Consider the following 13638-nt stretch of genomic DNA (forward strand, 5'->3'; position numbering starts at 1 on the left):
TAACAAGATCTGACTCCCTCTTCTGGAGTGTCTGAAGACAGCTACAGTGTACTTACATATAATAAATAAATAAATCTTTAATAAAAAAAAAAAGGAACACACCAGCTGCATTTTTGGTAAGACTTATACCTGCATCTATAGTTAATTTGGGGAGAATTAACATCCATGAAGATGGTATTTTTTTTAAATCTTTGATCTTGTTCTTACCTCAGTGTTTTATCCTGACAGCATGTATAATATGCAGCATTTACAGTTAGATGTTTCCTGTTTTGGGGTGCTATTTTAAGTGGTACCTTCTTTAAATTTTCAGTGTTTAAACTGTTATAGATAGTATACAAAAATACAGTGGATTTCTGTGTATGGATATTACATCTAGACCTTGTGAAATATATTAGTAGTTCTACTAATTTCCCTGCAGATTCTCCAGGACTTTCTTTGTAATGACATCATTTGAAAGGAGTGATGCTTTCACTTTTCCTTTCCTCTGGCCATGACCATGGCCTTGAAGAACTGCTGACCCCTTGCAATGAGGGAAAACTACAGGTGATTGCTGAGATTCACTTCCTACTGTTTCTGCTCAGTTCCTAGGGGGGCCTCTATGAAAAGAACCAAGAGCCTGTGGGAACAGGCACAGCAGAGCAGGTCCCAACACACTAAGGGTTCTGCTATGCTGAGGAGTCCCCAGGAGTGGGCAGGCTTAACAGGCTAACTATACCACAGATGGGTTATCCTGTCTAGTCTTGTTTCTGCAGAGCCCAGCAGTGGCAGGGTAGCACTGGAAGATTTCTAAGGAGTGGAACCATGAACTCCTTATCAGGTAAACAACAGTATCAGATGATATAGCTTGTGCAGCTCAAGTTTGACTCCCACAGCTAACAAGCTGGAAAACTGCAGTCATGTGGCTGGTGCACAGGAAACTTTGTGACTACCCAATTAGTATACATATGTTCATGACACTGGACAGATATATCCATGCAATGAGAAAACTGACTGTTCTATGGAAAGAAAGAGGGTCAAGTGTCAACCTTCCTAATCCCACGATCTCTGCATCTGGTGTGTTTCGCCAAGAGCACGGCCTCTAAACTTACTGCAGTCAACTGCATATCTGATGGTACATCGACCCTGCCTCGGACACAGCCTCTAAAGGACCACTCTATTCTCCCACCCAAGTTCCCCTCCTAGAGGGATGATAATGGCACTCTGCTCAGGGGACAGGACTTACTGTTGTGCCTCCCCTTCTATGGGCCTAACCACATTACTTCCACACAGCGGCATCCGAGAGAAAAAAGAAACCCATGCTTTCAATTCCTATTCCCTGAGACCCAAGTTCATGCTGAGATGTCAGTGGCTCTGAGGTACCACAAAGGAGGCCACCGTGTGGTGTTCTGAGCAGGACTCAAACCTGCTGGGTTCCCTCCCAGGAGTGGATATAGATCCAGGGCTTTGCACTGCTAGGTGAATGTCCAAGCCCCATGAATGTTCTTTTGTTGCAGGTGGAAGGATGGTTATCCTGCAAGCGGACTACAAGGTGTGCACCTCAAGATCACCACCTAGTGGTGAAGAGTTTTACCTTATCACAAGCGCATAATCCTTCAAAATAAGCAAGGATTATTGATTTCATCACTTTCCACATCTCACCATAACATGAGGAGGAAGAACTGTAAATTTCAAGTTTAGCTCTTACTCTTAGGAAGTGAAAGACAGGTCTGAAGCTGACAAGTTAAACTGTAAACAGTCAGCCATGCTGAGATTCAAGTTTGTTTGTAAATATTACCTTAGAGTGAGAATCAGGCAAAGTGAAGGGTGGCAGTCGTCGGGGCATGTCACAGATGCCCACTGAGGCCCCCGAGCCATCTATGTCAGTACATGTTGTCAGCACTGCTGTGTCAGGAACAATAAGCTCTTGACAATTCTCATCACAGCTTTTGGCCAGGGGGTGGCTATCTCACCTGGGTCCAGACACATGAACTTGCAGCACTCCTTAGGGTCCTTGCGGTACTGCTGACACCCCTGGGGCCGCTCACACAGGGCAGCAACACACATCTCAGGCTCCCCTCGATGGCAGGTACAGCTCAAGCATGGGTCATCTCCCTTGGGAGTGAAGTAGAACCCTTCATCCACCACATTGTCTTTGATATCAACACATGTCTGACCTGCAAGGGCACATACACGGACATATGCGTTCAGTAACATTGAGCCCCAATTCCCCTCCATCACCTGCACCTTTGGAGAAAACAAGGCCACTGAGGAGCTGGCCAGCTCTTTTATGCAAGTCCTCCCTGGAGGCATACTATGGATCTGAGGTGGTCACCACACAGTCTGGAGAAAGCACGACTAGCTAAGACAGATGAAGCCCACTGCCTCTGAATAGGAACGGCAGGTTTCAAGGTAAAGGTCCCCACAGAAGCATTTGGTTAAAGGTGCCTGGTTCATTTATGATATTTCTAAGAGCTATGGATATTAACTATTTAAAATTTGAATGTGTACAGAATGAGCCTCTAGGCACTGCCTGACAAGATGGTCCCCTGAATGAGAAGTGTGTAGTAAACCGTACACAAGTGACCTGGGAGACTAGAGCAGGGAAGAGCTATGAGCAACCCATTAAGCTTGTAAGCAGATATGACTGATGCATGGGAGGGGATGGGTATGAGGTAAGGAAACCAGAACAGGAGGCTTGTTCCACTCTCCAAATGGGGTGGAGGTAACTGAAGAGACTGTAGAAATCTGACAGCTCTCCTCAGTTAGAACTAGGGTCAGCCGGGCATGGTGGCGCACTCCTTTAATCCCAGCACCCAGGAGGCAGAGGCAGGCAGATTTCTGAGTTCAAGGCCAACCTGGTCTACAAAGTGAGTTCCAGGAAAGCCAGGGCTATACAAAGAAACCCTGTCTCAAAAAACCGGGGGGGGGGGGAACAAACAAAAAAAAAAACTAGGGTCATCCTTCTCCACATGGCCATCATGTTCAGGGGAAGAAAGGCAAGAGAACATTCTCTGCTACAACAGTCAGAAAGAACAAGGGAAAGAAACAGAATCCTTAGAGAACGATGGGTACCATCAAGCATCCCCAAAAGGTTAAGCATCAACATGTCAGATGCAAGTACCAAGAGGAGAAATTAAGCAGAAAAATAGTTTAAAAAATGATGACTGAAAACTTCTCTAATCCAGTAAAAAACAAAACCCTACATTCAGAATATGCAACAAACTCCAAATAGGACTAAAGACAAAAAATTCACAAACAGGTACATTATAGTAAAAATACTGAAAATCTAACAGGAACATCCAAACTTTTGACATCATCTACAAATGTGTTAGTCCCCATAGCTACTGTGGGGTATTGCAGGCTGGTCTCCAGTTGAGCTGAGGTCTGAACCCGGATGGTCATAATTCACCTTCATGACACGGTAGGTGTTCCCTTATGCTCCTGGAACTCTGGTCCCTGCCTAAGTTACTGCCTCCCCCACAACCCCCACAAGAGAAGCATGGTCAGTAGTCCCATGCTTCTGACCTTCAGGCTAAACTCCTCCCCAGTTACCTAGCAACAGTAAAGACCATAAAAAGGGCTGTTCAGTCCCACCTCGCTCTCTTCTTACTCTCTTACTTGTCTCCCTCTTAGCCCTCACTCTTCCCCCTCTCTCCTCTCCCTTTGTCTTCTCTCCTCTCTCCTTTCTCTTTGTCCTCCTCCCCCCTCTCTCTCCCTGCATTTCTATAATAAAGCTCTTAGACTATAGAGTCTCTGTTCTGCTCCATCAAGGCCCGCTGCCCACACTCTGCTCATTGTTGGGAACTCCTTTCCTATCCCCCTTTCCCACAACCCTGGTGGCTTTAGCAAAGTAGCTGGGGGGAGGGGTCCCCTTTGGGGCTGCCTCTTCTCCACCCACTCCACGAGTGGGTCAGAGGCAATGCCCACCTGGGGCAGAGTGGAAAGCACCTGGCAGTCTACCCACACCTGACTGACCAGAGAATAGGGAAACTCTGGGGGGCGTTGTGCATCTTTTTCCTTCCCCACTTCTCCCCAGCCCCCCCCCCGGGCCTCCTTTTATTTTATTTTGTTTCTCAACATTAAACCATAGAGAGTTTCTGCCCATCAAGATCCGCTGCACACTCTGGTCAGTGTTGGGAACCTCTTCCCTTATCCCTCTCTCCTATAACCCTGGTGGCTTTAGCAAAGTAGCTCAGGGGTCCCCAGGTAGGGCTGCCCCTTGGCCACACCCTGAAGAGTGGGATAGAGGAATGCCCACCCAGGGATGAGTGGATAGGTAGATAGCAGTCCTCCCATGCCTGATTGACTAGAGAATAGGTAAAACTCTGGCGGGGCGTGGGTCTTTCCCTTCCCCCTCATCCCCAGGGTCCCCCCTTTTTTAGTTCCCACAAGGTACCTTGTGATAAATGTAGCTATAGGCCTAAAAATTTATTTTTTACAAAAATAATTTATATATATATATAATTAAGGTAACTCTTATGAAAGAAAACATTTAATTGGGGGTTTGCTTACAGTTTCGGAGCTTAGTCTATTACCATCATGACAGCACACATGGCACTAGAGCAGGAGCCGAGAGCTGCATCCTGACTCATGATGGGGCAAGGCACAGACAGACAGACAAGACAGACAGATGGGGGCCTGGCCTCAGCTTTTGAAACTTCAAAGCCCACCCCTAGAGACATACTTCTACCAACAAGGTCACACCTCCTGATTCTTCTAATTCTTTAAATAGTGCCATTCTTGGTACCTAAGCTTTCGCACAGATGAGCCTACGATGGCCATTCTCATTCAAAGCACCACAGATGGGAAAGTTAGTGAAGAAATGGAAAGACCAAGCAGACTCTGAGAAGTGGAAGGCACAGAGTGAAGTGAGTCATGCTTTAAGAGGTTCTTGAGCATTCCTGATGCAGCAATGGGAAGCAGAACAGCAAGAGGGCCGGGCATGGTGGCGCATGCCTTTAATCCCAGCACTTGGGAAGGCAGAGGCAGGCGGATTTCTGAGTTCAAGGCCAGCCTGGTCTACAGAAAAACCAGAAAAAAAAAAAAAAAGAACACCAAGAGGACATGGTAAGAAGATGCCATGTGTGATTCTGGACTAGATTCAGAGACTGGAAAAAAATGAGCCCTAAAAGGACATTATTGGAACCAAAGCTGGACCAATGCTCATGATGGCATGGTATTACAGTCAAATGAAATGTCCTGAGGTTGAAAAATGTACTATGCTTATGTAAGAGTGTCTTTGTTCTCAATTGCTAAGACACACACAGGCATGTCTCATAAAGGGCACGAGGATGCATTACATTCCTTGCAACTTTCCCCTAAGTCTAAAATTATACCTAATAAGGTATAAGGTGACCTGCCCCGTGTAGGTGGTCCTATAAGGTCTTGTGTATCAACCACTCAAAGACAAGATCATCTTCAACATATACAGATTTAAAGAATGGAATGGAACTGCTTCCCAATTTACATAATAAAATTAATATAAATGCTAACAGAAAAGCGAATCGCAGCCTGGGTGGCGAAAGTGATCAACCTGTTCTTCTCTTGCTGCTGCTTCAGATTTCCAACTCCCTACCCTGAGGGTAGCCTGGCTGTAGATGGTCAGAGAGCTCTCATCTCCTGCTGTGAAGCCTTGGCCTCAACCAACACAGCAGATGGAGGCAGCAGGCCTAGGAAGAGCTGGAAACAACCACATTTCATTGTCTCTTCTGTGTTGCTGCTGAGGACTTAGCAAAAGTAGGTGATCAAAAAAATCAAAGGAGGGTGATGAAGTAACTTAAAAGTCTATATACACAATAAAGTGACTATGACGCCATGGTCCAGCTGAAGATCTCCAAACAACGGAAAGGGTTACGTGATCTTTAAGCACTAACGTGTAGAACTTGAAGACCATTGCTCTGTCTTTGTTAAATTTCATCTGACTACACTAGGTAAAAGGACTAGACTGCTGGAATAATAGCTGAGTCTTTTAAGACATGTAGGAGAATGGGCTTTCATGAGTGCTGGACCAGAAAGTGGAGGAGCCACAGCATGGTTCCAGAGGTGCAAGGGTATGTAACTGGGAGCTGTATGAAGCACATTCTCATCAAAGGACAGGATTACTGTATTCAACAACTGCTGAGAGATGGAGCATTGGAGCCCTGTAAAAATTCATGCCAACTGCTAAGGCACTCAAGTACTGCAGCTACATCTGCCCAGACCTGGTGAAAGAATTTAACCAGTATAATGAAGACAGTTCAGACTGGATTCAACAGGATACTGGAGTCAACTTTATTTAGAAAAGAAAAATTTTTAGGGAAGACATTTGTCTTCTAATCTGATGACCTGAATTCAATCTCCAGAAACCACGTGGTAGAAAAAGAAAATCAATGCACTTCCTCATTCCTCATATGTCCTCAGATCTCCACATATGTGCACACAAGTGTGCTCACAAAAAGAATCTTTCCATTGACCTTCAAAGAGATTCTTAGGACCTGAAACTTTAACAAAAGCCTAACTTTAATTACATGTACATGTTCATGTGTATGTGTAGGTATGTTCATGTGTGTGGGTGCCTATGGAAGTCAGGAAAGGGCACTTGATTCCCTGGAGCTGAGTTACAGGTGGCTGTGGCTTCCCTAACATGGCCAGCTGTGCGTTGTACATGGTCTTAACCAATGAGCTTTGACTTCAGCTATGTGAAATCATTTTTCTTCTCAAGTTTGATTTGACACAACCTATCTTAAAGTTAAAGATGAAATAATTCAGAACTCCCAACTGGTGTCAGATGTCCTCTCTATAGGAATATTGTCCTGAGCCATTTTCAGGGACTTTGGCATTGCCTGCATAGATTGCAGCGATGGGAACAGAGCTGTAGATGTAAGGCTGAGGCTGGAGAAATGGGCAGTGACAGGCTGGAGCTCAGGTATCACATGGGGCTTTAGAGCATCAATGCAGGCTTCACACTGAGACTGGACCCAGCATGCCATCACAACCTCATGTCGTGACATAAAATTGACTTCATAGTCATTAAGGTTAGGGAAACAGAAGAGGGACAGTCTTCCTAATGCCCTGGTATGTCTGGATGGTTGGTATTGAGATTTGAATCTGGTGTGAAACAGTAAAAGGAATGTGTAATAAATACATCTGTAAGTTGATGGAGAAGACAAACCATTGTGCTTAACTTCAGACTGAGAATTTTCAGCTTATGTAAATTAAATATGAACTGTGTTTAGTTCTTTTTGTATCCTGATATTTTGTATATTAGTCAATTATACAAGATTTGATGGGATTTAATAATATGTAATCAGCTTGATAGATACTGCTCAGATTATTATTTTTCCAAGACAGAGTTTCTCTGTGTAGCCCTGGCTGTCCTGTCTCACACTATGGACCAGTCTGGTCTTGAACCTGAAGATCCACCTGCCTCCTCTGCATCCCAAGTGCTGGGATTAAAGGCGTAAGCTACCACCACCTGGCTATCGTCCATACTTTTTATGATAAAAACGTTTTAAAAAGGAAAAGACAAACTGTAAAAAAACAGCCAAGCATGGAGTCGCACACACCGTGGCCTGCAAATGCTCCCCATTTCAGATCCCCTGGCTGTCCCACCCCTATCTCCCTAGCCCAGGAGTTTTTTGGGTTTCTGGTTTTTTGTTTGTTTGCTTGTTTTGCAAACACTTTTGGAGCTAAGAAGCTTGTCTCCTGGTTCCCTCTTGATTACTTGCACTTTTTGTTTTAAAAGAAAAGACTTGCTGGACCAGCACGTTATTGCCATTTATTAAAAATAAACAACTTGGCTACAAATTGGCATATTAAAAAACTTAATGCCTTTCTAATAAAGGCAAGATGTTTTGTTTTTGTTTTGAGACAAGGTCTCACAGTGTAGCCCTGGTTGGCCTAGAACTCGAGACCCCCCCCCTGCCTCAGCCTTCCTGTGCTAGGATTGATAGTTTGTGCTGCCTCAGCCTTCCTGTGTCGGGATTGATAGTTTGTGCCAACAGGCCCAGCAGAATGTGAATTTTTATATGCTCTACACAAATTACTGTTAACTTTTAATACATTTAGTAATTTCACTTTGATAACTGGATCTTTATTTGATATTTTCATTTCTATCTGAAGATCTTTTTAAAAATTTCAAATTACATTTATTTACTTGTTTGTGTGTATGTGATGGGTGTGTATGTGCCATGGTACAGGTGTGCAGGTCAAAAGACAACTTGAGGAAGGTGACTCTCTACTACCAAGTGGGTCCTGGGTACTGCACTCAGGTTGTCAGATTCAGCAGCAAGCACCTCGACCTGCCGAGCCATGTCACGGTCCTTGGGGATACTGTTTAGTGCCAATCATTGACTTATTTATTGTGGAAAGCTAATTTTCTTCATATTTTACAATCTGAATTATGAAGAAAAAGTTGTAACAATAAACTTGAACTTCACTTAGAAAACAACAGACATATGAGCCACGAAGAGTACAGAATAGGAATGGACCAGCGCTGGCTCACTGTTAGGAGTCATAAAAAAATGTGAAATGAAGTATTAGCAAATGAAATTCAGCACTGTAAGCTACACCAACCCACAAGGGTGGTTAAACGTCAGCTAGGATGGCGAGTGCCTGACGTCCTTGCTCAAGATCAGCACAAGCAACACAGAGAAGCCTTAGATCAAAAGACAGTCAAACAAAAAATGAACCAAGTAGTAAGGTTAAGGAAAGAAACCCCACCTAACTCCAGAGACCAGAGAGCCCCCCCAGTAGCACACAGTACACTCTTGTGGCGTGAATGCTCCTGGGACAAGTAGGAGCAGAAAAACAATTGCTTTACTCCCCAGGACACATTTAAAACCCTGAAGAAATCATTAAGGTTGATGCTGACCCACTAAAGCATGCTTGGTACTCCTAATCAACATAGTAGAGGAGACCTCAGCAAGAAGAGGTAAAGAAATCCAGGAGTACAATTCTAAAGTAACAAAACTATATGTACAGACATGTAGGAGAATCCCACACTACAAGAACTAGTCAAAAAAAAAAAAAAAGCCCAAAACCCTAAAATTGGTATAGAAGAGAAGAAGGCCCAGAAGAGCAAGAGGCAGAGAGAGTAGAAATACACACCAGATATGGAGGTCCAGCCTGACCTGGTATTTCCTTGGACTGTGGTGCTGACACAAACTGACAGAGAGCAAGGGTCAAAATAGGCCCTGTGACAAAGTGGGGGAGGGAGGGAAAATCAACACAGCTGAGGACACACCTAACTCGAACCATATATCAGCAGCTATCAGCAGCTGTCAAGGCCAATCTTGCTCCTCAGCACTTCCTAGAGGAAGGGCAGTCCTAGCTTTGCTTGTTGTCTATAAGTAGAACCCTTGATGCAATATTTGGGTGGATGTGTTGGCGAAGGGCTGGGGAGACTCCCAATCCCATATGCTAGGGAAGAGAATTCACGCAAGCAGGCAGCTAAGAGGAACTAAGTTACTAACCCAGCTCAACAGTGACTAAGGAAGGCCCTTGACAGTGCAGAGGTGCCATAGGCTTCCCAAGTCCCCAGATCATGGTTCTCACTCAATGTCTTGAGAACACTGAAGCCATAAAGCAAGACTTGCCCCTAGCAGGGGAAAGGGAACCAGAGGTCAAGAACTCCTCTATGGCTGCCTGGGTCACAGAGCTAGAGGCCAAGTGGGTGGCTCTACTTCAAAGCACCATGAGGTTGGCGCCTACTGGAGGCTGACCCAGGGAACTTACTTCTTTTACACAGAAATGAAGACTTCTCAGAGCAGCTCTCGGCATGCCAGCTGTGGAGGTCATGGTGCCTCAGGGTAGGAAAGTGGAAACACTGGAGCTGGGCGCAGAACACGTTGTCATTCTCAGACATGGCAGAGGCGAAGATGGGATCTGGGGGCAGGAACACTTCTGGGGAGCCTGTAAGGGAGACTAAAGGTGAGGCCAGATAGGCCAAGCCTTTAGCAGATTGTCACAAACAGTCCTCCAGGAGGTCCTAGTGTCAATAGGACATCAACCGCAGGGCTGGAGGACTGCCAAGAGTTAGAGGCTGCTGTAGCTCTAGAGAAGGCCCCAGAAACACAGGACCTGACCACAGGGCAGCATGCTAGCCCAGGGGGCCTTCTCTGTAACTCTTCCTCATTTCCATGTGCCTTGTCCCGCTCGGTGAGAGGAGGCAGGGAGACTCCAACAGTATCTTCTGAATCAGGGCAGTTCCCTATTTCAAACTTAACACCCACAATACTTACCTTTGAATGCCACTTCCCAGCGACCTTCTAAGGAATGGTTCCGGCCAGTAATGACATACTGATAACCAACCCAGAGCCTGCAAAAGACATAAGGCAAAGCCTTAGAACCTAGGTAAACAGCCACTGATGACCTCATGTGTGCACATGTATGTATGTAGAGTACTGAGGACATTTGCCATTTCCTGGTCCCAGGGGTTCAAGTTTGCAAGGCAAGCACTCTACTCCCGCACCATAATGAGTTCCTCATTCGGGGTAGACTGGAATTGAGCTTTTAACTCTACTGGCTCAGCCCCATAAGGAGCTGGTTTGCCATACATGACATAACTGAAGTTTATCTTGAAATGACCCTCTGGCCACTTGCCTCTTAGGTCACCATGACCCTGTTATTCTGACACCATGGTCAGAATGACAGCTATGCCATTGTCAGGAGGCAGCAGGTGACTGGCAGTGAACATTCACCATTGTTTGGACCCAAAGAATTGTGCTTCCTTCTAGAGAAGGGGAGACAACTGGTTACCCTTTCAAGCTTCTGCCCCTCCAGCATGGATAGAACACATGGTACAGCTTTCTGAAGGCAGCACAGTGAAGACTTTGGAACATTCCTGTTCCCTAAACACGAGCCCCACAAATACTGAGCCTTTAAGTTGGCTGACACTTTTCTGTCACCTCTAGATGAGCAGGACCTAGAGCTTAGAAGGCAGGCTCTGGGCAGGTGGCCTGAGATATGCCTGCCACATGCCCTGAGCCCATCAATGTGCTATGTACGTGCACTTGGAAGCCTAAGGGAAGACTAATAAGCAGGGTCCCAGGAAGCATGCAGCAGAGGTGAGAGCCCCCCTTACTCAGAAGGCACTCCCACCTGCCTGTGTGCCCTGCTTATGTCCAGAGCCCCACATGGAGCCGCCCCTTACGATGCAGGCTAGCACACTCTGGCCAGTCACCAAGTGTGGCTGTATACACAGGGAAATCAACAAGGCCCTGTTCTCCTCCTCTCTTTACAAGTCCCCAACTTCCATCTTGATGCCAACTCTACCTGTTCCTACTGATGGGGATCTGTCTTCCTCAAGTGTGGTCTGCCAGTGAGTGCTCAGCAGTGAATAGACTCTGAACCCCAGGACTCACTTGCGCTGGTCTTTCCAGCCAAAGCTCCGTTCTGGCTGGTCCCATTCCTGGGCTAGGATGAAGCGCAGCTCCTGGTCAGTGGAGAAGGTGGCAAGTGAACCATTCACACGCTGACAGGTCTGTGCAGCATCCCAGTAGTTCTCTCCACTGAGGTAGACCCGGTAGCAGCTGGCTGTGCCTTCATAGTGGTGCCACCCACTTGGGCATTTCCCTAGGAAGCATGAAGAACGGAAGGGGAGTTGTCCCCCAAATTAGGATCATAATTTCAGAAGTGCAATTACATGTGCTATGTCAATAACAGCTACACTGCAGAATCACCTTGGAGAACTAGGGCTTGTGTTTTTATTTACATCTTATGAATGTGGGTGTTTTACCTACATGTATCTGTATACCATGTGTATGCCATGCCTGCAGAGGCCAGAAGAGGGCATTAGACCCTTGGTCCTGGAGTTAGAAGTTACAGATGGTTGTGAGGTGCCATGTGGATGCTTTAATCAAACCCAAGGATCCTGGAACAGCCATCTCACCAACCCAATCCTCATGTTTCGGTTTGATGTATGTGTGACTGACTTATTAACAAAGACACAGGAATCAGAGAAAGGAAATGGCAAGCTGGATAGCACTGTGTGCTCACCATTCATGCCTTAGGCAAGCACAGTTGAATGCACGGGGACTAGGAGCCTCCTGGAAGAGACAGTATATACAGGACACACTTCCGAGGGTAGGGATAGGGCAGCATTTAATTCAAGTTTCTCACATCTGCTTACACATCCCCACATTCACTCAGTCTCACTCAGACCAACAACTACAACTCCATGCAGGGTAGAAGCTGTGAGGTGTGTTGGGAGCTGGATACCCTTGGCAGGCCACCGTGTAGCCTCATTCATGCCCTCTCAGCATCCTCCAGGGCTGAGTGAGGCAGCAGACAGACTCAAGGCGGGCTAACAAATACTTTAGTGGGCATTGCCTTAGGGCAGGGCTGCAACTTACTGCTGAAGCGGACAGGCTGAGCCACGTTCACTGTGTGGAAGTGTGTGGGGTCGCCTCCTCTGGCTCGCCCCTGCCGTAGATCCACAGTTTCCTTCCCGTAAGGACGGGCCTCTCCAGTCACTTCTGAAAGCAAAGGAAGTATGCCGTGAGCTCATTAGCAGCAGCCAAGATACAACTTGGTGGTTTGCCAGCACTGAGCTCAGTGCTGGAAAGGCCTGGTGGGGAGTAACATCAGGAGTCGCATTCTGTTCTTGTTTCTGGCAAAGCATACCTTTACTTTCTTGCTATTATGAATAGGTCTTGTCCTTTACAAGCACTCTTTACATAGCCCTGAGTCAGCCACTCCTGCTTCCCAATCCTCAGCGCTGCCTGAATCTCTCAGGGTACCCTGAGAAGCAACGCTTCCTAAGGTCCAGGCTTGCCTTCCCCAGCCTGGGAACCTCCTGTTAAGTGTGCAGGGGAAACCTACCCCACGCAGTCTTCTACCACACATCTGTCTGTGCACTGGCCTCTAGATCCCGAGGCTGTTAACCTTCAGGCCAGTGCCTCAGGATACAAAGCACCTAGCACAGGTCCTGGTGTGCAAAAGACCTCAAAGCATGGTTGAGAGTATAAATAGGAGGAACCTTCTAGCTTTACACAGAATGACCTAACAATTTGCAGGTCATTTCTTTCCCCTCACAAAGAACAGTGACCAAACAAAGTGAGGTGACACCAGAGCCAATATGACTTCCTGGGCCCACCCCATCCCCACTCCATCTATATGAGGACAAGGTGAAACCAAACAGTAGGACAGTGGGTATGCATGGCTGCCCTCTATAGAAAGATCAAACCAGACTCTGGTTGTAATGGCTGGCCTGAGACTGAGAAGTGGCAAGGGATGACCTACAAAGTGCTTCCTTCACTCTGTCTCGACTAGGCTGCACCTCTCTAGATACCCAATTCTGTTAATATCCTGGGCTCTAAGTTATTTTTACTTAATAGAATTCAATCCCTTCATTATGAAACAATATTTAATGTAAAATATTCAAAGTTTAAAAGTTAAAATGTATCAATCATTATTACATTAAGTCTCTCTTAAGTCTCCTGTTTTTTTCTACGCAAATCCTTAAAAATACAGGGATGAGGTCAGTGGTAGTACAGTCAGTGAGCATGGGCCCGTGAGCTCCATCTTCACATAGAAAAAAAAGAGGGAAAGGGGGAGAGATGTCTGCTTACTTTTCTACTGCTGTGGTAAAACACCATGACCAAGGCAACTTGTAAAAGAAAGCATTTAATCTGGGGCTTACAGTTTCAGATGGTTAGAGTCCATCCATGATCATCATGG

General features: G+C 46.0%; 1 protein-coding gene across 2 annotated transcripts in view; it reads right to left on the reverse strand.

Annotated features, from left to right (window-relative positions):
• Dgcr2 (DiGeorge syndrome critical region gene 2) overlaps positions 1-13638 on the reverse strand; it is a 55751-nt gene that overhangs the window by 7392 nt on the left and 34721 nt on the right. Inside the window, exons 3-7 of one of the 2 annotated variants that reach the window (XM_021209092.1) lie at positions 12312-12434; positions 11322-11532; positions 10200-10276; positions 9694-9870; positions 1950-2153 (exon numbers count right to left, since the gene is read on the reverse strand). In XM_021209092.1, coding sequence (XP_021064751.1) covers positions 1950-2153; positions 9694-9870; positions 10200-10276; positions 11322-11532; positions 12312-12434 — 792 coding nt within the window. Of the gene's footprint in view, positions 1-1949; positions 2154-9693; positions 9871-10199; positions 10277-11321; positions 11542-12311; positions 12435-13638 lie in introns of both variants that reach the window. The other variant, XM_021209093.2, reaches the window with a different exon arrangement.

Source organism: Mus pahari, chromosome 12, assembly GCF_900095145.1.
Source record: "Mus pahari chromosome 12, PAHARI_EIJ_v1.1, whole genome shotgun sequence".
Lineage (NCBI taxonomy): Eukaryota > Metazoa > Chordata > Mammalia > Rodentia > Muridae > Mus > Mus pahari.